Source organism: Rousettus aegyptiacus, unplaced genomic scaffold (genome assembly GCF_014176215.1).
Source record: "Rousettus aegyptiacus isolate mRouAeg1 unplaced genomic scaffold, mRouAeg1.p scaffold_m13_p_1, whole genome shotgun sequence".
Lineage (NCBI taxonomy): Eukaryota > Metazoa > Chordata > Mammalia > Chiroptera > Pteropodidae > Rousettus > Rousettus aegyptiacus.
This window is the reverse complement of record NW_023416284.1, coordinates 4,000,591-4,026,688: the sequence shown is the minus strand read 5'-3', so window position 1 is coordinate 4,026,688 and position 26,098 is coordinate 4,000,591. Positions and strand designations below refer to the sequence as shown.

General features: G+C 62.3%; 1 protein-coding gene across 13 annotated transcripts in view; it reads right to left on the bottom strand.

The window, feature by feature from the left end:
• Positions 1-26,098, bottom strand: part of CAMTA1 (calmodulin binding transcription activator 1) — a 731,085-nt gene that overhangs the window by 53,690 nt on the left and 651,297 nt on the right. For 12 of the 13 annotated variants that reach the window (XM_036228256.1, XM_036228241.1, XM_036228246.1 and 9 more), the window contains 2 exons: positions 24,360-24,486; positions 18,912-19,046 (listed from right to left, as the gene is read on the bottom strand). In XM_036228256.1, coding sequence (XP_036084149.1) covers positions 18,912-19,046; positions 24,360-24,486 — 262 coding nt within the window. Of the gene's footprint in view, positions 1-18,911; positions 19,047-19,463; positions 20,175-24,359; positions 24,487-26,098 lie in introns of those variants that run through there. The other variant, XM_036228267.1, reaches the window with a different exon arrangement.

Sequence of the window (26,098 nt, the reverse complement as noted above, 5' to 3'; positions counted from 1 at the left end):
TGTCCTCTCCTTGGATTTGGCAATTGTTTCTTAAACATGACATCAAAAACACAAGCAACCAAGGAAAAAATAGATACAATGGACTTCATTAAGATTTAGAACTTTTGTGCTTCAAAGAACACCACCAAAAAAGTGAAAAAGACAGCTCACTGAGTGGGAGAACATATTTGCAAATCATATCTCTGATAAGGGATGTGTATCTAGAACTTAAAAAGAATTTTTATGGCTCAAAAATAAAAGGCAATCCAATTTTTTTAAAAAATGGACAAAGGATCTGAATAGATACTTCTCCAAAGAAGATATCCAAATGGCCAATAAGCTCAACATCATTAGTCTGAGGAAAATCAAACCACAGTGAGATACCACTTCACCCCCACTACGATGGCTAAGAGCAAAAAGACAGATAATAACAAGTGTTGGTGAGGATGTAGAGAGATTAAACACTCACTCCCTGCTGATGGGAATGGAGAATGGTGCGGCTTTGGGAAACAATCCGGCAGCTCCTCAAAAGGTTAATCACAGAGTCACCATGAGACCCCAAGGGTTCACAGCTAGCTATATGCCCCAGAGAACTGAAAACATGTCCGTGTTTATTTGGTAATAAAATGGAATGCAGAACTGATAGATGTTCCAACATGGATGGAGGAGACAGGACGGATACAGGGGAGGCACTGGGTCACGTGATGGTGATCCCCAGGGCAGAAGGACATCATTAGAGGGCCTGTCCCTAACTGTGCTTCTGAAGGGTTGTATAAAAGGGGTCGTCCATCAAATTCCTACTTGATCGCCTCCTTGGCAGCTAAGGGTGCTGGGGTGAGCAGCGTCCTGAACTTGGGGTTCTGTGATGTGCTGGTGTTCCCTACCACAGTGATTGCTTAATTCAGGAGTGACAGTGAGCTTTGCCTCTGCAAACTGCCTCAAGTGCCTCCAGCTGAGCTGCAAATGTCCTTGCCTGCCCCCACCCCCGGCCTTCCATAAGAGGGAGGAGCAGAGGGCAGGGGGAAAACTCCAGGCCTGGGGTCAGCAGCTTGGGCTCTGGTCCCAACTCCGCCACTCCCTGTGCGGCAAGCTCCTTTCTCTTCCTGTGCCTCAGTTTCCTCTTTTGCAAAGTGAAGACTGAGTCCATGTCGATGTGCTCCTGGTTCTGTCCAGTGTGACTGGACACAGCGAGCAGCCCTGCGCTTCAGCTGCAGGGACTCTGGACCGGACACGCCCAGTCCCGCGAACGCATCTGCAGGCGTGGGCCCCGGCACAGCCCGGCCAGCCCGCAAACTCAGGGGAACCAGTGCGTGCTCATCGTTCTGAGCCACCGAGCTCTGGGGTGGTTCATTACGTAGGGGCCGGTGGCGTAGGGGGCGGTGGGAAGAACAGGTGTTTGCTCCCATGATGGGTATCAGTCTGGGAAGGCTGTCAGCTCTAACCCAGGTGGAGGAAGAGATGTATTAGCCGCTAACTGAGAACTTGGGGATCTCTCAAAGGGACATAACGCAGAAGGATACAGAGAAGTTGGGCGAAAACACTTCCGACTCATTCTCCCTCGTGGCTCACACAGGCCCATCCACTCCCTCCCTGCCCCCCACGTATGCCAGACGATAAAATACGTGGCTGGTCCCTGTCAGGGTCGGGGACATGCAGAGACACACCTGCTCTGAGGGGCAGCAGAGTGTCCTAAGGCAGGTAATCCAAAATGCACCCCGGAAACCGCGACGTGTGGTGATAAAGCGCCCGATCGTGTCTGACCCCTCTGAGTCTGAATCCCCAGCTGCGTGACACAGGACAAGTCACCCGACTCTCCGAGACTCAGGTTCCTCGTCAGTGAAGTGGGGATGGAAACATGGAGAGGCTGAAATGGAGCGCAGCCTCCGCAAGTCCCGAAGGGTGACAACGGCTCATAAGCAGATGCCACCTGGGCAGGGCAGGGACCTTGTCCTTCCTCCTGGCGTGGGAGCCGCCACCACCACCATCGTCATCGTCATCACACTGACCGAGCACCGGCATTCATTCCTTTCATCTTCACACCCCGCCTGGGCTATAGATGCCACTACTTCTGCAGTTTTACAGAGGGGGAAACTGAGGCACGGCGGGAGACGCGACTTGCCTTGGAATGTGCACTAGTGAGCAGCGGAGGCTGCTGATCTCCTGCACTCCGGAAGCTCTCGGCTGCTTCTCCGTTCGGCCTCACCTGGGGGCCCGGAGCAGCAGAGCACAGGCGGGTGGAATGAGACATCGCGGCCAGAGGGCCGGGGCCCCTCCTGGACCAAAGGGCTCACCCCACCAGCCGAGCCGTCAGGGCTGCTGTCCTTTCTTGCCCCAAACACCCTTCCCGAAGCCACGCCTGTCAACTCGACGACCACCCTTCGGTCCTGGGGGTCTGGGTGGCACATATCGGACACACTGGGAGAGACAGGGTCACGTCTGGTGTGCGGACCCTCTAAGCTGGGCCTCGGCTTTATTTGAATCAGAAGCTGGAAACCCCTAAAAAAACAGAGCAGCCACATAGTGAGTGCTTCGCTCGGGAGTCAGAGGGCTTGGCGCTGCTGGTTCCCAGCGCTGACGCCTTGGAAAGGCTCTGTCCTCTGAGGGTGCTCACCTGTGAAATGGGAATGATGATAGCGGCTGCATCACAGGGCCATCGTAAGGACTCAGTGACATATTTGTGAAGCTCATAGCCTGAGGCCTGAAAGGTATCGGCACCTCATGTTAGCTAAACAACAGGGCTAGGTAACCAACCTACCCCTTGGGCAAGAAAGCTACCGAGACTCCAGTGGAAGGTCCTGATTTGGGTGTCTGGGTTACCGGCCCCGCCATGGGGTCTCAGAGCGCAAGTCTGAGGCCTTGGAAAAGCCCTTATAAGAGTGACGAAATCTCCTTTATGCAGGACTTTCCACCTTTGGAGAGTGGCTCTAAGAGGGGCTGAATTGTGTCCCTCCAAAATTCACCTGCTGAAGCCCTCACCCCTGGCACCTCGGAATGGGACTACCTTGGGGACTTAGTATGAGGCTGATCGGGCGGGCCCTGTTCTGATCTGAATGGTGTCCTGATAAGAGGAGGGAATGTGGGCACACGGAGACACCACGCAGGACAAATCCCGCGAGGACACAGCGAGAAGGTGACCACGAGCCCAGGAGAGAGGCCTCAGGAGAGGCCGGCCCTGCCGACGCCCCAACTCAGGCCTCCAGCCTCCGGGCTGTGAGGAATAAATCTGTCGTGTAGCCGCCTGGCCTCTGGCGTTTTGTCGCGGCGGCCTGACTAAGACAGGTGCCTGCTAGGCACGGGTCCCCCACTCTCCTGCGTCTCTCTGCCTGACCGAGGGCTCGGAGACCCTCGTGCGCAGGACTCGTGAGCTTGTAGGGATCCCAGTTCACGGCCTGTCTAGCCAAGTCAGGGCCCGACGCCCCTGGATCCTTCTGGAGCGGAGCTCAGGAAGCTCCCGTACTGAGAACATCACTGGCGCCCGCTGGGCTGCCGCTGGCCTGTCCACAGGAGGGAAGACCCAGGCGACTTCAGAGCGGCTGTGTGTGCCCCCTCTGCCCAGCGGAGCCGTGACCAAGGACAGGCATGCGTGTGCACGAGGTCTGCTCAGAACGCACTTGCCGAAGCTGCCACGGTGTGCTTCCTCGCCAAGTCGATAGCTATTTTTTTAAATGTGGGATTCTGATGAAAGAGAAACGAATGTCTCTATTGCCATATGGGGGACAGGGTAGTCAGAAGACCCCATATTTACCCTAAAAACCACTTTGAAACCACCGTGCTGACAGCCGCTGCCAGGCAAACCCTGTAGCTCGTGACGCCGGTGACAGCGAGGACGGAAAAGCGTCTCTTTTAGGGAAGCGACTAGCTAGGACCGAGGGATAATCATGACGGCGGTCGCCAGGGAAGAGCTATGCCGTCGGGTCCGATTACGTCCCGAGCCACCGAAACAGAAGACACGTTGGAGGCAGTCGAAGTGCGGCTGAAGCTGCCACCGTCTCGTGTGACCGGGGAAGCGAAGCCGACGTGTTGAGTGCGGGGAGAGTCACGGGCGCCTGAGGTGCTAACGGCCGTCGAGTAAACAAACCCGCGGCCGGCAAGGGCACAGGTGTGCTACGCACACGTGCGCGCCCGCCCCCGGCTGGTCTCTCTCTGACGCTCTAGGTCACATTTCTGCTGCGGCCACTCACGGTTACAGCCACGACCCCATGCAGGCGTGCAGGTCACCACCGACTTTGGGACCGAGGACATCGAGTCAGTGCCTCCGCTACCCGAGAAACAACACCGTCCGCTTCAGAGAGAAGTCCCCTGGGACGCTGTCACGAGAGACACCGCCCTACCCAATAATCCTCCCGCTTCGACTCGCTTTCGAGCACCCGAACATGATGCCAAGGCCTTTCACCACATATCGAACGAGCGCCCACTGCCTTTCTCGCTCAGAGTGGAAAGCCGGGACTCCGGCGGAGGAAGGAGAGCTGGAAGCGCCGTCAGGGAGGCTGGCGGTTCCGGCTTCCCTCCCGCCGCTCCTCTGCTCTCTGCTCGGAGCCGGTTCTTTCCCGCTGCTTTTCAAGGGCCGGGCGGACTCGTGATAAATGCATCGGCCATTTCCAAGTTCCAGAGCCCTGGGGCCTTTGAATGCATCGGACCCTATGGGGAAAGGGGAGGAGGAGCAGGCCGCGCCTGCGGCCTTTCTGGGCCGGCCCCACAGCACCTCTGTACAGGCCCTGCTCAGAGATGCACGCTGGAGCTTCCGCCGCTTGCTTTAGCCGTTCCCGGGGGACCCAGGCCAGGCCTTCTGATGTCCCGATAAACTTCATCAAGCTTATAAAATTAGAGCATCGATGCATCTTATTTTATGTCTTAAGACTCACACTGGTTACCATTTGCAAGACCAGCTCCCGTCCCGTGGGCGGGTGTCGAGGGAAGGGAGGGTACTCGTCCTGGGGCTTTCTCCGGGCTCCTAGCCTCCAGCACTGGAGAGGGAGAGGGAGAGAGAGAGGGCAGAGGGAGGAGGAGGCCAGACAGAGCTCCCCATAACCCTGGGACGGCAAATGGAGCCATCAGGAGAACACTTCAGTGAGGAAGGAGCCAGGGGTGCCGTCTGCAGGATGGAGACGCCGCAGGTTCATTTATAGAGCATCATGGGCTGTGGCACAGGTGAGTAATTTAAAGAGGTAATTGAAACAATACGTTAAAACAATAACCTTGGCTGTCAAAGGCGCCCGGAATTTCTCATTTAATCTCACATTTAGGTGGACTGATCTGTAATCGAGTTAATTTCACCTCTCTGCCCGGGAAAATGGTCATCTTTGCACGGTATTCTCTGCAGAAGACAAAGCATTCGCCCAAACCATTTTTCCTAATCAAGTGTGTTTTCCGGCCCCAAAGAATTGCTGAGGATTACACAAGATCTGTGTAGGGGCCACACTTTAAAATCAACAGCAGCAACACCACCAAACAGAAAAACATATCAGACAGCGTTTCCTCTCTCAACCAGGACAGCAAAAGGCACTGAGGATTGGGGGGGTGGGGCGGGGGGGACAGAGGGAGGAGGGGCCGTCCATGCAGTAAGGAATAATGTTGCCCATAGAGACGTCTGGCCTCTGTCCTCACTTTCTGAGGGGGTCATCAGTAAGCTCTCTGAACGTCATGACTGACTGAAGTGTCTTTTTTTATTTTTTTCCTGGGGGCCTTGAGTCACTGCACAGTCTAACGATGATTTAAGGCAGGGGCTGGCCACGTGGGGTTGTTGCAGGGCGAGGCCTGGCTACAGCCGGAAGGACCAATGGCGTGATGTAGGGTGGGGGTGTTTGCTCACACGGCCTCAGCCAGCTCTGGAGAGGCTGGAGCCAGACCAGCTGGGTGGGCGATCACCCTGCCTAGGTGGTAAAGCCCCGCATAAGACTCTGGACAGCGAGGCTCGGGTGCGCTTCCCCGGCCGGCCATGCTCCCTAAGTAGCGCCACACACGGATGCTGGGGAGAAGACAGGCAGCCGGGTGTGTGGTGCCCTCCTGGTCTCTGCCCTGTGCGCATCCTCCCGTGGCCGGTTCTACTCTGTGTCCTTCGGACGTAACAAACGGTAACTGTGCGTCTGACGGCGAGCGTGATTCTGTGAGTCCCTCCGGTGAATTCTCCAACCTGATACTCCCTCTCTTTGTGGTCGCCCCCCCCACCACCCCGCCCACCCGCACCTTCTTTCCGCACTTGGAAAGCGCTTCGATGACTGAGCAGGACCAGCGTAGGATCAGCCCCTGTCTAGCACCTTCTCTTCCTGACGGAGGCACACAGGGACTTCGCCCGTCCCTCCCGTGTGCTCCCCTAACACGTGGAACCCGCCCCTATAAAGCACTCATCACACACCAGTTGTGTCGTCTGGTGGGCCCCGTGTCGCAGGCCGTGAGCTCCCAGGGGCGGGGGCACGCCCGGTCAGCACGTTAAGCCCTGGGTCCAGCTCCGTGCCCCGCAGGCAGCGGGGCTCAGCGGGCGGCAGCGACCGACGGGGTACCTCCTACCAAGGCTGTTCCTTCCATCACGGTTTATGACCCGTTTGGGGGGCAAGGTCCCTACCTAACAATGACAACCAAAGGTCACAAGTGCCAGGGGAGATGGCGTTGTGAGCCTCTGACAGGGCCATGGATGGGGCCTGGCTGGTATGGCTGTCACAGTCAGACTGGGGAGTTTTAGTGCAGTGGGGTTCCATGGGGGTGGGTGTGGACAGGCAGGCTTCATGGCCCCTCCTTGGCTACACACCCGCCCACGCTTACATTCATTCATTCATTCATTCAGCCAGCTAAGGCAAGCCTGGGTCGGATGACGAGGGGTCATGGAGAGTCAGAGGGGGCCCTCCTCTGGGCCCCGGGACTGTCACACACCACGCAGTGACTTGCCAAGGATCTGGCTGGCAACTCCCCCTCTTCTCTGAGGTCTGGAGGGTGGAAAGGCCCGAGCAGCTCAGGGGAGGGATTTGCTTTTTCCCTTCCTAGTCCCGCTCCGGGGAGCTGAGTGGACAGTTCTTTGTCCTCAGCGGGTGGCCCCTTAAACGTTCCGGAGGCAGCCCCAGGCATGTTAATAAGAGAGCTTAGGGTCGAGCTTCTGAGTTCTTGTCTTTGGTCATTCGCCTAAAGCTTGTCTGGTGACAGGGACACCAGAAAGGGGGTCATGGTTCCTGGTCAGCTCTGGGCACTCTCCCCGGCCTGGTTCTGACATCGGGGATGCTCGGGTCAGTTAGCAGTGAGGACAATGGTCACGAAGACACCACTGGCGGTTCGTCCGTCCATGCATCCATCTGTCCCTTGGAGAAATGCCTACTGAACACCTCCTGTGTTCCTGGCCTCTCGGGGCGCAATGATAATTACGACGGAAGTCCTGGGCCTCGGGACTCGGCTATGTTCTCATCATTGTCAGTGTCACCCACACACCTTGACGCATTTCATCCGGTGCCACCCCCGTGCAGACCCGTCACAGACTTCTCTTTCCTGCCCGTACGCTCCCCTGAGCTCTGGACCCACGTCCATCCGCTTACTACGGCCCTTCACGTGGCACTCCCGAAGGCCCTTCAAACTCCACCCGATCCGTGACAGGTCCCCTCCCGAGCAAATGACACGGAATGCCCCAGATCCAACCCACCTACAGGCCTCCTGAGGCCACCTCCTAAATGTCTCTTGAGTGACCCCTTCTTTCCGAAACTGCCAAGGCCAACATCGTCTCTAGCCAGGAGGATTAACTGGTCTACCCGCACCTGCTCTGGCCCTCCTTCAATCCATGCTCCACGCAGCAGCCAAGGGCACGTCTTGAAATGCAAGCCTGGTCACGTCACCGCCTTCCAATCCTCAGTGCCATCCCTCCCCTGGAGAGAGAGCCCGGCCCACTCGGGCCTGCACCCGAGCGCCCCTCCAGCCCGTCCGCCCTCATGCCCGCTCGCCGCGCCCCCTCACTGGCCTCCACGCGGTCCCTCGAGTTCACACCACAGAGCTCTCCGCGCATTCTGTCCGCCTCTGTCTGGAATGAACATTCTTCACGGATTTGACGTCCAGATCTCAGCGTAAGGGTCGTTTCTTTAAGAAATCCTCCTGGAGCTGTTGCCCCTCCCCCCCCCTTCATTACAGGCTCCCAAATGCTTGTTTGTGCAAAGGCCCGGTGGCCAGGTCTGGCTTTTCCTCCGCCAGACAGCAAGCCGCGCGAGTGCGAGAACCTCGTCTGCTTCCGTTCGTGTGTCTCGATCCCGGCACTTAGCCCGGCGTCTGGCACCTACCGGGGACTCCGTTACCAGGGAGCGAATGAACGACGGCAGAGAGAAAAGTGCGAACGGAGTAACCGACAAAGTGCGATGAGGAAGCCAAACGGAGAGAAGGCGTCCCGCACGCGGGGCGGCGGCCCGGGCTGGGAAGCGCGCCTGCTTGCGCGGCGCCGGCGCCCGAGAGCGGGAATTTTCGACAGAGCGGGAATTCTCTCGACTGGCCGCGGGGACCCGAGGGAACGGCACGTGTGGCGGCTCAGAGGTAAGAATGACACGACGTGTTCGCGAAGGTGCGGGCGTCTTAGCAGAGCGGAGGGCAGAGCACTGTGCGGGGGAGCAGGGCGGCCGAGGGCGACAGGGACAGGCCGGGGTCGGCGCATTCCGCGCGGAGCGCGGGCTTCATCCTGGCGCTCCCGAGGGGCGGGCGGCTGGCTAGTCCCCTCCCCATGGCCCCGTGCGTCCCTGACAGACCTTACTGTGCCGCACGCGCTACAGCTGCTGGTGACCTCGCCTGTTTCTCCCATCGGACAGTGCCTGGCACCGCGCCCGGTGCCCCGTGGGTGCCCTGCCAGCGTTTTCGGAAGGCATGGGTGACGGGCAGCAGAAGACGTGGGAGGCCCCCGCCCAGATGCGAGGTGATGAAGGTCAGAGATAGGGCAGCGGCAGAGGGCGCCGGGGGCAGGAAGGCCTGCGGGTTTTGAGGGTCTGCATTTGCAAACTGGGGAGAGGCTGGTGGAGAAGGGCGAGGCTGGGGCTAGGGAGGCGTCCAGATCCAGAGGCCAGGTCAGGCGCAGCAGTGACCGTAGGAAGCGGAGGCTCAGAGGAAGACCCTCACTCCGTGGAGGTCAAGGGCAGGCGGATGGGTCGGGACACCTGTGCATGATTCTGATCGCCTGCTCGCTGTCATGTCTGAATGTCCTCACCTGTCGAGTGCGGGACCTCGCAGGCTGTGGGGAAGTGTGAGTGACTTAAAACATGCAAACGCTCTCCCCACGCGTCTCAAGATCAGTGGGTGCGGCCTGGAGCCACCGAAGTGACATGGGACATCACCAGCTCCTGAGCATGGTCCCATCGAACGGGGTGAGGTCTGGGGCAGAGCTCCCCGCTCACATCCCAGCACCCCTCAGGCTCGGGCAGGAGAAGGGACGTGCCTTTCCTCACCTGCCGACGTCAGAACTGGTCCCTCCGCACCAGGGCCTTGGAGCGCAGCGTGGGAGTCAGGTGGCTGTTCCCTCCCCGTGGGTGCAAACACTCCTTCGGCCAGGACACTGACCGGTGGAGAAACCACAGTCCCCCACGCGCGCAGGGCATCGGCTGGCTCCTGCCTCAGCCACCCTGGCGACCCGGCTTCCGGCATGTTGGTCGCTCTGGCTGGACGACGGGGAAGGGCAAGGGGATGGGAGGCGGCCGGGCCTTCCGTCCCGACGCGGCAACGGCCTGGGGCGAGCCGCCGCTCTCCTCGGGGAGCAGAGTCCTTCCAGAAGGACGAGGAGGTTGGACTGTGAGACACTGAGTTCCCTTCGAGTTCTGACCCTCGAAGATTCCGGGTCCGTTCCTGGCGTGTTGACAACGTCCACTCTGCCACCCAGGTGTCATGACGTCTCCCGTCGAGCTTACAAAGCATGGACCACCTGTCGCGCACCTGTCTGTCCGTTCTTCCCAGACAAAGGACTTTGAGTTCACGCGTGGACAGCGTCGGCAGGTTCCGCGGGGGAGGTGGCCGGGCTTCCGTCTCGCGGACTGTTCCGAACGTCCCCATGCCACGGAGGCGGGGCACGAGGTTGCGGGGCCGCTTGGAAGTGATGAGAAATGCGTGTATTTTTAGGAGCTGTTCAAAGGAGAGGCCGTGCTCCCGGCCCCGGGCGGGGGCTGTGTCGCCGTCTCAGTCCTGTGTGGAGCTGGCTCGGGCAGGACGCGTCTCCTGCCACTGGACTGGGACCTCCAGGGCCCCGCTTCCCCCGGAGGCCACACCAGCCCCTATTCTGCGCAGCCTCTTCCCATGCTCACCGTGCTCCAAGCCTCCCGGTCTCAGGACTGGTGCTCCCTGCTGAGTCCACACACCGGCATCTCGGCCCTTTCCCAGGGAAGCAGATTCCGGGGTCTAGGTCCCGGGACAGGCTAAGGAAGCCAGCCGAGGGCCGGCCCGGATGGGCGGTGTCCGTGCCCTTGCCAGTCTCTCTGGGGTCTCGGTTTTGCTGGGAGGCTTCTCTTTGGGGCTACTGCCTTCTGGAGCGCAGGTGACCGTGTCCAAGGAGTCAATGTAACTGAGCTAGGAGGCAGGGTGCGTGTCCCTGAGCAGGCCTGCCAGGCCATCTCCCCGGCCGCCTGCAGGATTCCCGTACCCAGCAGCGACCAGAGGGCGGAGGGCCGTCTCCAGGGGCGTCTGACATCCACGCACCATTCAGGGGTGAATCACAGCCTGTGCCTGCTTTGGGGCTCGCCTCTGGGCCCTGTGTCTCGGTGGGGAGCAATGGGGAGGGAGTTTGTCCCTGGGACTCAGTGGCTGTGGGATGTCCCTCGGTCATCCTGGGGCCTGCAGGCAATCAGACGGTGAGCAGGAAGAGCAGGACCTGGGTCCCTTCCTCCTGTGCACTGAGCTGGGGTGGAGGCAGTGACGGCGCAGCATCTCCTGGCCCAGGTGAGCCCGCGAGGCTCCCGGTTCTTCCCGCCCTGCCCCAGCCGGGGGACGGTGTGGCTCTGAGCTCACAGACGGCTGCGCACCCTCTTATCCAGAGTTTTCAGCCACTTCTCGGGGTCCTTCAGGCTCAGGTCGCTCAGTCTTGCCTGGCGGTCTTCCCCCACGCGGGCTCCTCCCCCCCGGAGCTCTCTGCTCCCTCCCTCCACCCGGCATTTGCCACGGCTGCCACGTTCTTTTTCTGAAAGGCCCTCTCCTCCCTGCCTCGCCGAGGTCAAGTCTCCCCATCCTCCTCCGATCTCGCCGCCTGCTTCTCCTCAGCCTCTTCGCCAGCTGCTTTTCTGCTCGACACCCAAATATCAGGGCGTGCCCGGCTGACCCGAAGCCTCTCCTCTCCTGTACCTACTCTCTTCCACAGAGCGATCGTAGTTAGACCCCTGACTTCAGGTTCCACCTGAGCCGCGGACTCCCGCATTTCATTTCCTGCTGGGCCTCTCCTTGGCTTGCAGACTCTGACTTTCAAACCCAGTCGCAAGCACACTTGGTGACTCTAATAAGGCTACCGACTGCAGGATGCCGAAAACCAAGCTCTAGATCCCTCGGCTTCCAAACCTGCTTCTTCAAACTCCTCCATCTCAGGAAATGGTCCGCTGCACACCCGCACCCCCCCCCCCAATTCTTCGAGCCCCAAATCCGGGCACGACCGTCATTCTGTGCTCAGCCTCCACGTTCGAATCACCAGCGGGAACCTCGACTCTACCCCCCAACGTCCGCACAGTGCCTCCTTGGAGCCGCCGTCGTCTCCTGGCTGCACTGATGCAGGGGCGTCTGGGGTTCTCCCTGTGAGTGGAGCAGCCGGGGGGCTCGGAAACACCTGAGCATGTCACCCCACCTGCCCAGAACCCTCCCATGGCCACGCCGTCCGCAGGTTCAAAGCCCAGCTCCCCGCCCGGCTGACGGGGGGCAGGTGGCCCCTTCTCCTTCGCTGTGTCTTCTCTGCCGGGCTCAGCCACGGCGGCCCCCGCGGTCCCCACCACGCGCCAGGCCCCCCTCCCTGGTTATTCCCTCTGCCTGAATGTTCTTGCCCGGACCTTCGTGTGGATGTCTCCCCTCTCCCCGCTGTCATATCTGCTTCCTGTGGAAACCTCCTCTGACCGCTCCCCCCCCCCAACCTAGGAGAGCCGCCCTGGCACTCGCTAGCAGGCCGCCCATTGTCAGCACCCTGATATTTTCCTTTGTGACTCGTTTGCTGTCATTCTCGCCCACCAGAACACCAACTCCACGAGAGCGAAGGCCCCGCAGCTGAGCGCAGGGCCTGGCCCCCAGTGGGTGGGTGCTCAGCGCGTGTTTCCCGGCCGGTGGGGAGACCAGTGGCCTGGCGGAAGGAGGGGGGCTGGGGTAGCGGCCGGGAGACTGGCTAGGACGTGCGCGATGACTTGGGGCTGAGTAAAGGTGGTGGCGGAGGGGACGGGGAGAAGCGGGAGAAGCCGGGAGGAGAACCCGCCGGGGTGGCGGCGGGGTGCGGGGGAGCCGGTGAGCGGGAGGTCTCAGGGATGATGCCGGGGTGCCGGGCGGGGCCGTCCGCCGAGGTGGGGAGTGTCGTTGGAGACGCAGGGTCGGGGTGGGTGATGACACGACAGCTGTGAGTCCCATCGGGGACAGGTGACGTGTGAGCAGAGGCGTCCTAGGGCGGTTAGACAGCGGGTTCTGGGGCTGAGAAGAGGTACGAAGGCTCGGACGTCGCACCTGTTTACCCCGCACAGAGTAACGGGAGCCCCTGGGGGCGGCAGGAAGGACCCCTCAGGGAGAATGGGCAGAGGGAGGAGAGCGGCCCAGGACAGTTGGTCCTCATTTGCCCTGGGGACCCTCAGCACCCCAACTCTGTTGGTCACCCCCTTCCCCTCGTGAAGCTCCAACTTGAGGCTCTGCGACTCCAACCTCTCCCAGGTCCCTCTGACTCCCAGGACTTCTCCTTCTCAGTCTCCATCAGGAGGCTCCTCCTTCTGGAATGTTCTATTAACGTGCCTGTAGCTGGCTCTCTCTCGGGTTGTTCTCTCCTCCCTCTGCTTCTGAATGTGCCCTGATTTGGATATTGGGTCTTTGCAACTAATTAGTTACAGGTGTAACTAGTTAAGAGGGTTCATACTGGATTGGGTGCGTCACCCCTAAGCCAAAGAGAAAACAGAGACACAGAGACACACGGAAGGAAGATGCCCTGTGATGAGAAGGGGGCCAGAGACCGGAGTTAGCTGTCCCCAGCCAGGAAAGGCCAAGGACTGCCAGCAGCTACCAGGAGCTGGAAGAGGCAGGAAGGAGTGTCCCCTGGAGCCCTCAGAGGAGTGTGGCCCTGCCGACGCCTTGATTTTGTACGTGAGCCTCTAGAACTGCAAGAGAATACATTTCTATTTTAAGTCCCTGAGTTCGTGGTCATTTGTTGCAGTGGCCCTAGGAAACTAATGCAACGCTCAAGGACAAGTCGGTTGATGTTGACCACCAGAGGGTATGAGCCACTGCCCCCGTGCCCTGGGGTGAGCCGCCTGGCCCCCGGGGGACATACGAAGCCCTATCCGCCTGAGCTCTGGGGCTTCCCCATGGCACTGGCTCTGCCGCCTGCCCCAAGAGCCAGGATAAGGACGCGGGAGAAGCCGGCGCCGTTTCGCTGCAGGGTGCCACCTGTCACTGCTATGAGCAGGCGGGTGAGGCTCGGCCCTAAGGTGGCCCATTGCCACACACAGAGGGGGCTCCAGGCAGACCCATTTGGTGTGGCCCCAGGTGCAAACATCAGGAGACTGCTTCCCCAGGGAGCCCAGGGAGGGCTAAGGACAGACGCCACCCCAATGTAACGCTAGGTGGGCCCCACAGAGAACAGAGAGACTGCTGGGAAGGGGGAGGAGGGAGGGAGCCCGAGCTCTGGGCGAGGCGTGAGGTGGGGGTGCGGGGTGGCTGCAGCTCGGAGGGGAGGTGAGTCCTGCCACTCCACTTCAAGTCCCAAGTATAAGACTAGGTCATGCCAGCTTCCTCCCCTGCCATTTTGTCCCTTAGGTCATTACTGTGCCAAGAAGTCCCCAGACACCCGTGAGCTAACCGGCCCCATGTGGCCCAGACCCCACCCCGGGGGATGCCAGAGGGCTCTCTCCCCCTCAGGGGGAAGATGCCCTGTGTCAGGCTTCTCACACTGCCCGGGAAGTGCTCCCAGGGGCAGGAGAGGGCGGGGCCTCGGCTTTGACTCCAGGGCATCTCTCCAAAGATGCTGTGTGGCTCAACTTAAAAACTCTTGTGAGTTTCGTATTCTACTCCACAGAACAGACTATATTTGTATTAGTACATGGTGACATTTTAAAATTATTTACAACCAAATTACTTAACGTTTGCTCTTCCCTCTACATCATCTGGTCAAAGCGACGCCCTTAGAATCTGTTCCCGGTTTAAGCCAGCCTCTATGCAGTCTTCTCCCCTGTGGACAGTCACACAGGCCCAGAGAGGGGGGTGGGGGCATAGGCTGATAGGTCTGAAGGAGGGGAGCAGCTGGGCTATGCTCGTCAGAAGCCTCGGAGTGTCACCGCAGCCAGGAGAAAGCAACCAGAGGCTTCCTGGGGACCAGTCTCACAGCCAGAATGGCGTCTCCCACTCCTGGTGGGTGGGGGCAGCAGGGGAGAGGGACCACGGCCACACGCCAGGCCCAGGCCGCTTGGCAGTGGGGCAGGGGGCAGAGCTGGAAACCAACCACCCCAGCCGCACGTCGTCCACCTATTAGCACAGAGGGTTTGGTCAGAAAAAGCGGGAGGCCAAAACTTGCTTTTCCTTCTCTTCACCTCCTCAGAAAGGAGCCAGGCTCTTGGTCTTCCCAGACATCTAACCCAGAGCCCGGATGCCCTAGAAGTCAGCTGGCCAGGTGACTGCTTGGCTGGCCCTGGTGAGCAGGGGTCAGGCTGCCTCGGGTGTCTGCCCTGCCCTGAGGCTTATGCAGGAGGCAGGCACCTGGATGACGAGGTGTGAGCTCCAAGCCCTGGTGTCCCCTCTGCCTGAGGTGACCAGGTGGCTCTCGGACCCTGAGGATCAGCATGAGGGCTCCCCAGGGGGCCTCGCTCCAATCCTCTCACCCGGACAGGGGGGTCAGCTGCCTGAGAAGCAACTGAAAATAGAGTCTAAGCAGCTTAGCAGGGTCTGGTGGGGTGGGGGCAGGGCCCGGGGACCCGGGGTATTCTGAACCTGTCCCTGGTGAATCGGATGACTGGAAGAGAAGGGACAGGGAACATGGGCGTTCCACTCCCCTTCTCTCCAGGGGACAGGGGTCACTTAGAGGGGCCCGAGGCCTGCGGGCCACCTGGCCTTCTTCTTCTGTCTGCAAATACAGGCACAGGCAAGACGCCTAAACTGACAGCAGCACACCCTCTGCGCTCAGCACAGCCCAGGCTGTTTGTATCCATAGGACCCGCAGCAGGCCGAAGGGACATTTCCCAGGCTCCCGCTCGCTCCCAACCGCCTCCAGAGCGAGCCCGGCTGCCTGACTGCCTTTGTCTCCATCTCCAGCAGCGTGCTGGCCTGCCCCAGACCACCCTGGGGGCCTCCAACGGCCTGGCGGAGGCTCGAGGGAATCTGCATCTGGACTTTTGGGGGAAGAAATGGTGGAAACGTAGTTCCTGGAGCGGTTGGGGTCTTGCTGCCCTCTCTCCCCAGGGGGCTCCTTCCCACCTCTCCTAGCCTTGCTGATGCCTGCTCAGGTTTGAGGTCTCAGGGAAGGACCGCTTCCTCCATGAAGCCTTCCTGACCACTGGGCTGGATTAAGCTCTTTGTCCGAGCCCCACGGGTCCCCACCCACGCATTCATAAAACAAAAACCCACTGCCTGCGCTAGGCAGTGGGGTCCCATTGAGCTCCAGGTCAGGGGCAGGGCAAGGGCTGGGAAGGCCCATTGGTCTGGGGGAGGCGCAGCAGCTCCAGGGACCCAGAGGGCCCAGCTCCCCAAGTTGGCCTGGAGCCGGCTGGATGCTGGTGGTATTGCGCGCCCCCATCTCTCTCCTCCCCACATTTCCAGCTCGGTCTCCACGTGGATGGCTGAGCCAGCCAGCGCCAGCCAGCCGAGACTGTAGGGATGTGGCGCCCCGGGAGCGACCGCCCCCCACCAGCGAGCTGCTCAAAGGCCGAGCTACTGATGCTGCGCGCGCGCAAGGCTTCTCTGCGCTCTGCGCCTCCCGCCCAGCCTTTCGTCTGGCAAACAAAGCCACTTCTAACATCACATGAAGGCAGAAATCCTCTTCCCGAAATATTCCTCCCCCTCTGGGACGGCAGAGGTGGGGGGAGGGGGGAGGGGGGAGGAGGCCAAGCGCGACCCTAGGATTGAGAGCAGAGCGACCCCCGGAGAGAGACAGAACCGCTCCCTGGCGGCGCCGCGGCGGCCGGGAGGAGCGCGCGGCTCCGCACGTCGCTGCCTGTCCCCGGCGCTGGGGAAGGCGGGCCCTCCCACCGCGCGGGCCGTGCCGCAGTCCCCGCGGGCGCGGGTGCAGCCGCCAGCCGGTCCGCGAGGCCCTCCGCAGTGCAGCTGCGCCGGGCGGGCGTACGTGTGCATGCGTGTGTGTGCGTGTGCATGGTGTGTGCGTGTGCGCACACCGCCCCCGGGCCCTCGCGCCCCAGTTTGCTCGGCGCCGCAGTCCCTCGCCCCCGCCCCTTTCCCACCACGCCCCCGGCTCGCTGCGGCGCGCGCGTCTCCCGCTCCAGCCGCTCGGATGGAAAATTTGCCCAGCAACCGCGGGGGCGGGCGGGGCTGAGCACTCGTGCTGCAGAGCGGGAGGGGAGGGGAGAGGAGGGGGAGGGGAGGGGAGGGGGAGGCTTCTGACAGCCGCGCCACTGCCGCCGCCGCCCCGACGCGAAGGTCTCTGCCAGGCCACGGGCTTGGCTGGAGGCCTGGGGACCCCCACCCTGCGGCCTGTCCCAGCTGTCCCCTTTGTGCTGGGCAGACCGTGGCCCTGGCGCTGAGGCTGCGGTTCTGCCCCGCCCTCGCCCGACTGTTATTGTTTATCAGGCTGGGAAAATGATCCTCCCGTGGACAAGTCACTGGTACTCTCTCAGGGAAAGAAGAGGGAGGTCTCGCTCCCCCCGCCCCCACCCCCGTGGGGTCTCACCATTCCTTTGCCCCGGTCACCCTTCCCCTCCCTCACTTGCAAACGCACCTGGCCAGGGGTCAGGGAGAGGGGCCAGGGAGAGGGGCCAGGGAGAGGGTCTTACGGGCGTGATCTGCTCTCCGTTCGGGGTGGCCCTGCCACATCCCCTTCTGCCATCTCTCCTGTGTATTCTGCCAGGGGCTGGGGGGTGCTTATCTCAACTGCAGGCCTACTGGAGGGCAGAGCTCCGAGTCCCCATGGCGGGGGCTGCGGGAGAGCAGCGGGCAGGCTTGGCAGCAGGCCCACGGCCCCAGGGCCTGGTATGGCAAGGGCTCAGGTGAGGTGCCCTGACGCCGTGAGGGCGGCTTCCCTGCCTGGGAGCACCTGGCCGGCTGGCTCTGCGGACTTCCAGGGGGCTGGCTGCTGTGCCTCGAGCTCGAAGACACCTCCTGGCTGAGACTCGGCGGTCGGGAGGGCCCCGTCTCCCAGGCAGGCCCTAACCGGTCCCGACACCCCTCAGTCTCGGCAGCCTGGTCACTCGGGGAGGCCGGCGCTCTGCAGAGTGAGGGAACTGCTCCCGTGTGTTCTCCAAACTGAAACCGGATTTCCCGAGCGGGAGCCCCTGTCACCCTGCCCTTCTCCGTTACACCCTGCCGGTCATCCTCACAGCCCCGCTGGCTCCGGCCGTGGCCAGGACGGCTGCCAAGGCCGGCCTGGTGCTCCCAGGCAGCCACTGCCAGAGGGCAGATGCCTGCTGACCCAAAGCCACCTCTGGGAGCAACTCCGAAGTTTCAGTGGCCGGGGTGGCTGCCAGGCACCCTGTCACTGCCGGGGCTGAGCTTTGTATACGGGGTGGCTCAGGAAAACTGCCCAGGGCGTGTACCCAAGCCCTGAAACCCTCCAGCAGCCAGCGGCAAGGGGTGTCTGAGAGGTGAGAGGGTGAAGAGCTCTGTGGACAGAGGGTGCTGAGGAGATGGCCCCGCAGACGGCCCCAGGTCAGCTTAGCCAAGACCCAACACCTCGGACTGGTGAGGTCTCCAGAGAGGTCCTCCACGGACTGGCACCTCTGTGGGCTGCCCTGATACCGAGGCCATGTGCAGCCATTCCTCCCACTGTGTCCCAGGGCAGAGGGCGGACTGTCAGCTCTGTTCCCCAGGGCCGACTCCTGGGCCGCTTCTAGGCGCCTCCGGGCCGGAAGGGCAGCCTCTAACCTTAGCATGCCCCGCCCATCTTTGGCAGCTGGTCCCTGCAGAGCCTCTGGTGGCCCGGGGCAAGCCGCCAACGCCCCATGGACAAGGCCAGCAGCTCTCTGAGGCCCTTCCTCCGCCAGCAGGTTCTGTGTCCTCCCTTGGAGCCTGTTCGAGCTCCCTGGCCCTTCCCCCTCAGCTGCAACCGTAATCCTGGGCTTATTTCAGATGCTCCCGAGGGCAGAGGCTAAAACCAGCCTGGAAGCCACAGGGGGCGGGGCGACGGATGGGTGTCCGAGGGCTCCCGACACAGGGTTTCACGCGTTAACCCTAAGAGGCGGGAGCACCCAACGCACAATCTCGGAAGCCCAGCCCGAGCTGCCCCCCGCATGGCTTTCATGTCAGAGAGATTTGGGGCTTGGCAATGGCCTCGAGGAGCTTCAAGGACACGCTGGACACAGCCCCGGGGGGCAGCAGAGGATGGGCCTCTCAGCGACGCGGGGACCTGTGTGGCCGCTCGGATGCCTCCCCCACCACCGCCCCCGCCGCGGGCGTGACAGCCGCAGGCCCCAACTCGATACTTCGTTCCATCCCCGGGAGACATTGAGGCGAAGGGCGGACGCCCCGTCACTGCTCCGGTGGCGGAGACTTGTGCCCTTTGCCGCCCGCTCTGGTCAGGAACAAGGAAACCTGGACGCGTCCTCCTTTTTCGCACCTTGCACACAGGGTCCCCAAGTGACCCTCTCCCGCGGAGCCTGGCAAGGTGACCCGAGAGCTGCTCTTACCGTCCAGTGACAGCCAGTCATGCTGGGAGGAAGGGAGCGTGGGCAGAGCGCGGGCTTTGTACTCGAAGACCACTGAGTTGGAGATGATCTGGTTGTTGAAGGCAACTTGTAGAGTCACGAGGCCGGTGTCATGGGCTAAAAGCGACGGAAAGAGAGGTCAGGCCGGGGGCGGGCACCCAAGGGCCTGGAGCGGCCCCTCCCCGTCACCCTTCACCGGGTAACCCCGGCCGGTGCCTGCTCGTTCCTCGAGGCCCCGGGGCAGGGCCGCTTCTGCCGGAGACCTCCTCTGGACCCCCCGACACAGTCGGGTGTCCGGGTCACTGCACACTCAAGTCATAATTGCCTCTTTGCTCCTCCGCTCCCCAGTGTGGGCAGGGACTGGGAGCTCAGCGCAGACTTGCTGAATGAATGAATGAATGAATGAGCGAATGAGCGGATGGCGCCCCGCTCGCCTGCCCTCGGCGGGGCCGACTCACCCCCTGGCCTGTTCATCCCAGGCAGGGTCCAGGTACAGCATTTGCTCAGACTCCCTGGTGCTTATTTCTGCCTCACCTTTTCCTACGAGCTTGTCCTGACTCACTTAGCGCGGCCTGCGGCGTATTTTTAGAAGGTCTTCAGTCTCCCCCGGCGAGAGCACGGGCCCCGGCTGTCACTCCGGGCCCCGCGGTGCTGGCACGAAGCAGCTTCCGGGAGGCAGGCCCGCGTGGGCCCCCTCAGCTGCTCCGGCCCCACCACGGGCCCAGGGAAGACTGGATTGGTTGATGACCGAAAGGGATGGATGTCCTCACTGTCACCAAGAGGAAAGCGCGGCCCTGCCGGGGACCCGCTTCGGTTCTGGGGTGGAGGCCACGGCGCCGGGTTCCTGTGGGGACCTCGGGGGCGGTGGCCCAGAGGTGGGCCGAAGGCTGGTGGCGGCTGCGCAGAATGCTCTGTCCCGCCAGACCTCGGCCCCCGGGGCACACCAGGGCCCTGAGCTCTCTGCCCCACTTGTCGGGAACACCAGAGGCCGGTGCCCAGGGCCTCCCAGGACAGACTTCCAGGGAGGACACACGAGAGGATCGCGTTTCTGTTTGGGCTGTTGGTTCTCAGAGGCTCACGGACTGGAGGAAGCTGTCCAAGTCAGCTGCTCCCCAGGGCGGGGTGACGCTCCTCCCTATGATGACATCTCACGGGGACCTCACGTCCCGTGGGAAAGCAGCTCACTGACCGTGGCTCCTGTCCACCCCAGGTGCAGGTGTTCTGCCATCTCTGCAGCGGGTCTTCAGGGAGTCAGTGCCCAGGGTGACCCGTGGGTTCTCCTCTGCTCCCCACACTGCTGTGGGCCGTCGGCTCCAGACCACGGGCTGACCCGACTGGCTCCACGGTGGGCGCGGGTCTCCCAGGACCCCCATGCCGCCGCTCTGGGCAGGGTCTCCACCAAGCCCAGAACCTCCAGAGATGTGACGGCGTCCCCAGGCAGACCCCCCAAGCTCGTGGTCACTGCCAACAGGAAGGCGGGGTGGTCGGCACGCACCCCGTCTGAGTCCACTCAGCTCTGACCCTCGTGGGGGGCCTCCTGCCCCTCGGCCGGCCCCTGGGGCGCTCAGACCTTCTCTGACGCAGATGTCCCAGCCCGAGGGGCCTTCCCCACCGCTGCTCATCTGCTGCCGGCTCCTGGCACTTGCCCGACCTGCAGGGGCGCTGGAATGCTGGCCGATTCAGAGGCCTCCGCTCCTTCCCCAGGGAGACGGAGCGGGGAACGCCCGCCGCGAGCTGCTGGGCCCAGCCCCGCGACCCGGCCCACGTGGGCCCAGGACGCGGGACGCCGCCTTGACGGTCCCTTTCCCTCCTCCTCCTCCAGCCCATCAGCACGCCCTGTGTCCATCCCCACTGCCACCGTGCCAGCCCAGGGTCCTGCATTAGCCTCTGCTGAGGACGACCTCGGCACCCCCGAGACCCGCTCCTGCTGGGAAGGTGTTGGCGGGCACATGCCAAGGCCCCCCAGCAGGAGCACGTTGCCCGAGGGAGCCCGCGTCCGGCCCGCTCCCCATGGCTCCCCTGCTCGGGTCTTCCTCCCTGCAATCCGTGCGCCCACATACCCATCTTTCAAAGACATGCTTTACATCAAGTCCCTCCCCAACTCGAAACGAATGGCTTCCCATTGCAAATAAAACCAAGCCGAACGCCTTCCCATGGCCTGGAAGGACGGATGTGATGTGGTCCCTGCCTTCTGCACCTGTGCCGTGTTCAGCTCTCGCCACCTTCGCATCCTCCAACTTGCCAAGCTCCCTCCTGCCTCGGCCTTTGCGCTTCCCCTGCCCGAGGCCCGCATGCTCCCCCCACCCCATCCCCAAGACCAGCTGCATTTCATCATTCAGGTCCCGGCTTCATGTCTCGGCCTGTGAGAGGCCTTCCCTCATCAGCCTGTTCAAAGGAACCGCCCTCTTCCCAAGTCACTGTACCCCGCTACCCTATTTCAGCCTCCTGATATAGTTCTCTCCAGTTACCTCGGCTGTTTCTTTGTTCGCTTGCTTGCTTTCTGTCTCCTGCAGGCGCTGTGAGCTCCGTGAGCACTGGGACCGGGCCTGTCCTGATTTCCCCTTTCTGCCCCGTGCCAAGGTCAGGGCCTGGTGCGTTAGGGCCACTCAGTAACTGCTGAACGAATTGCTTCAAAACACAGTACACTCGCTCGCTTCATTTTCAGTTTTGTCTCCTGCCTTTTGGGGACCTCCCGGGAATCCAGGGTGGGGTCGTCCGGGCGCCCCGGAGCAAGGTCCGCTTGTGGGTGGGCTCTTCTCCCTTATCCCAAGCCCGGGCTGCCTTTCCCGAGCCCCCAGTCCTCCCAGATTGCCGCTCCCCCCTTTGTGCGTTGCCCCGACTTGCTTCTTTCTCTCCTGACCTTGCAGCGTGACCGGGGCCTTGTAGGGGACAGATGGCCACGGCCGCGTGTCTTCTGCGGCCCATGGGGGGCGTGGAGCTGCCCACAGAGCCCTGTTCTCGCCCAGGGTCGAGTCTCCTCCCCCCGCGTTGCCTGGGCCTGCGTGTAGGGCAGTGCCCCCTGTGTCCCTCCCCCGCTACTGCCCAGTGGCCCTTGCTCTGTGCCACTCCGAGCCTCTAAGGTGGCCTGGCTTGTGCTCACGGGCCTCTGAGCCCTTTTATCAGTGAGCCCCGTTGGGTTCTGACTTCAAGTGTTTGTTCTTCAAGTTCAGCTCCAGCTTCCCTGAGCCCCTGGGAGAGCGGGGAATGAGGGCCCCCCTGCCCCAGGCCGCCGGCGCCGTCCCTCACGGTCAAGGTTAGGGTTAATGTCTGGGTTATGCTTTGCTTCATTCCAGGTACCTACCTAGTACTTGGCAAACGATTGGATGAATGAAGAAATGAATGAATGAATGAATGAATGCACGCATTCGGAGCTGTCTTACAGAGTGGTGTGCTTCAGTTTGGGCCTCAAGGAAGAGATGTCCCAAGGGGACCCCCCTCTTTGTGATTAGCTGTGCAACAGAACAGTGCTTTGGTGGCGGGGCCCCGGTGCTCTGGGGACCCAGACACGCTCTGGGGCGAGAAGAACTGCTCACCGTGCCTGCACAGCCCCGATACCCTCCCCTCACTGCCCCCTTGGGCAAGAAAGAGCGAAGGCCTCGCACGTGGAACATGTTAGCCAGGTGATCTGGGGTCTGGGGACTGTCCCTCAGCTCATCTGTCTGACAGGTTTTTAAAGATGGAGAAACCGAGGCCTGGTGAGGTCAACTACCGAGCTAGTCAGGCGGATGGTACCTGGCTGATCTGGGCCGTACTGCAGTGTGACCGACCCAGCCCCCAGGGTTGGCCAGGCCCTGGCCTGGGACGTCACCCAGAGGGCATGCGAAGGCTGGTTGTTTTTTTGTTTTGTTTTGAGGGTCAGATAACTTAGGACGGCCAGCTCTGGGTCCTCAGCCAGGCAAGGACCAGGTATAAGAAGTGGCATCTATTTATAGTCGAGGCGAGTTCTGTTCCAGCAGCAGGTGATAAGTGGACAATTTAATAACATGCTGCCCTCTCCCCGCGCCCGGCCGGCGGGGTGCGGGGAACACGTCAGCTGCACACAGCCCCCGGATGGCTGAGCTCCGGGTGCAGCAGGGCTGCTGGGAGCAGAGGGGACTGAGGGGTCCCGTGGAGCCATCCAGGCAGCCAGCGGGAGCAGGGCCAGCAGGCGGAGGCCACCACAGGCACCAGCCCCGGCTCTCTGGGTCGCGTGCGGTGCAGGAGGTGCTGGGTTGAGGTGGAGGCTGAGCGTGTGAGCCGGCGCGGGGAACTCTGCTCTGCTGGGCTGCACGGCGGGGGGCGCAGGGGGAGCAGGAAGAATGGTCCCTGTGAGCTCTGGAGCCTGCGTGCAGGGGGAGCCAGACAGCCGGGGTGGCCCAAGGCTCACGCTGGGCCACCCCAGATCCTGGCACCGGGCACCAGTCAGCTCTGCTCCTGGGGACCCCTGCCCCCACTTCACTTCCCCATCCCTGGCCCTCCACAGAGAGTGTCCTCTCCTTCGTGGGCCTCCTGGCTTCAGATAACATGGGGTGTGGCCGCTGCCCCTCCTGTCTGCCTCTCTGCCATTGCCTGGGCGAACTGGGCAAGCTGTCTCTGGGGCTCAGGATGCGTGCGAGGGGCCGGCCAGGCGGTTTCCCAGCACCCGCCCAGGGAACAGAAACTGATTCCTTCGCAAATAACTCTTTTCTTCTGTGATGCGCCATGCACTTGGCGAGCCCTGGGGAGACTTGGTGGCCAAGGAAGACATGGACCTTGCCCGCAGAGAGCCAACAGGCTAGCGGGGAGGGAGCGATGCCCAGAGGTCAGGGATGAGCGAAGCAGATGACGGCGAAACCCTGAGGGAGTCGGGGAGAGTCAGAGCTGCCTGGGCAGCACACGAGGTCTCCCGCCCGCGAACCCGGAAGCAAATTCTGTACACGCACGACCTCCTGGGCACGGGGCGGATGGCTTCATCGGATCCTCGCCTGCCAGGCTTCTCCATCCCTCTCTGACCTGCTGTGTCCCAGGGGGCTGACCCAGTGGACCCCACGGCCTGAGCTCTCTTGTCCTTGTGGCTTTTGATCGGCTTGGGCCGTGGGAGGCATGGGTGGAGGAGAGAGGTCTGACTTGCTGCAGAGGTGGCCTCGGACCCCAGACCCAGCTCCTGTGGGGCCCTCTACCCACCCGGCTCTCGCCAGCTCCAGGGTGGTTAGAGCCTCCCACTGTGGCCGGTCCTGGCTGTGCCAACGTGGCCGATCGCTTCTCTAGTTTGCTCACCATTCCGAACCCCAGCCAAGCACGGCCGTGTCCCTCTCTGATCTGGGGTCCATGGGCCAGGACAGGTGACATGTAGCCGATCCGAGACCCACTTCTTCACAGCTGGGGAAGCGAGCCTCACCCAGGGTCGCCCCAGGCCCTCTCCAGGTCCGGAGCTCCCAGGCCCCGCGGGCCCCCCGCGGAAGGCAGCCTCACCTGGGCAGTAGCAGCGCAGCACGCCGGGCTGGATCAAGGATGCAGGCACTGAGATCTGGTCGAACAGGCAGCTGTAGTTATTGCTGGCTTCTTGCCACGGGCCTGTGATGAGAACCTTCACTCCTCCCTGGAAAGAGCAAGCGACAGAGACCTGAGTCAACCTCGGGGGAACGCTGCGGGGCCCGGCCCACGTGGGGGTCTGCACCTCAGCCCCCGCCCCCACGGGCCTGTCGAACATGCAGGTCCCTGGATTTCAATAAGCCCTGATTTTGAGAGCCCCCATTTCAGGACTGCAGCAGGAAGAGAGACCCCGGCCCTCCTCCCCCTGAAGGAAGTGGAGGAATAGGGAGGGGCTTCCTCTGTCATTTGCTGGCGGACAGATGGAGGGAGCTTCGAGTTTTGAAAAGAGGCCTGAGCATCTTTAGTGTCACTGAAGGAACTGGAAGTTGTGGTGGCAAAATTAGAAGGGACCAGGGATCCTCAGGGGAGGGGGCAAGGAAGGGAGGGTGCGGATGACGAAGCTGAGGAGGGAGACGACGGACTGGAACATGGGGAAGGCAGGCTGAGCTGGAGGGGCTCAGAGATTGCCCGGGGCTGGAGAGGGGCTTCGAGCTGGGGGTCGGGCATCTGGTGGGTCTGAGCGTCGGGCCCCGTCTCTGTGCTGAGCCATCGAGGGCCCTTGTCCGTGCCGCCACCCGCACGGCTAGTCCGGCCCCCTCGCTGCGCACGCGCACAGCGCACACAGGCGCGGACGTGAGGGCCGCGTGGCTGGGGCCGCGGTCGCTCCTACGGGAGGGGGGGTTCAGGGGGGGCGGGCTGGGAAAGGGAGACAGGGTGGGGGGCCCGGATGACCTTGCTCAGCTCCAGGGGAAAAGGACTGCAGAGGCTGCGGGAAAGGGGGGGGCCACCGAGCGAGGAGGGAGGCTTCTGTCCCGCTGCCCTGGCTGGTCCTGCTGCATGGCCACCGTCCCTGCTGAGTGATTAACGGAGCCGCCTCCTCGCACTCCATCGTGTGTGCAAAGCGGACTAGGAGGTGTAAGCACCTCACTCGGGGCTCAGATGGCCCAGGGGAGGGTGCGCTAACTGAGTGGGGTGCAGAGGGTGGGGTGCTGGCCTCTCTGGCTCTGCTTGGGTGGGCCCGCCACCAGCTCCATCCACCTTTCCCAGCCGGCGGCCAAGAGCCACGCTGGACGGGGTGGAGAGCGCCACCTAGTGTTCGGGCTGGAGACAGCGTGGTTTATGAGGGGTGGGGTGAGTGGCGCTGGGGGGTGGGGCTGGGGATGGTGGTGGTGGTGAGGAGTGTGGGGCCCACGGCCCTCCTTCTGCCCCCTCCAGGCCACAGAAGCCAGACCCCAGCCTTCCCGCTGCTGCCCCAGGCCAGCCAGACGCTCTCTTCTGCTCAGCCCCCTGTTCTCAGGGACCTCTCCTTGGCACTGGCCCAACCCTGCCCCGGAGGGACCCCCAACCTCAGCACGAGGCTTGCCCAGGGGCCTGGCCCAGACTTGGCCCGTGGCGTCCACAGCAGGAGGGGCCGCTTCGAGAGCTGGGGTGCAGGTGGCTCCCGTGCTCAGCACAGAGGGACAGGAGGTCCCACCATGGAGGACATGACCCCGTGCTCTCGGACGGGCCTTCTTCTGGGCTGGGCTGGCTTTGGAGAAACTTCTGGGCAGCAAAGTTTGGAGGGCAGGGGAGAGATCACACGACCAAGAACCAAACACAGGGGGCCCGCCCCTTCCCTC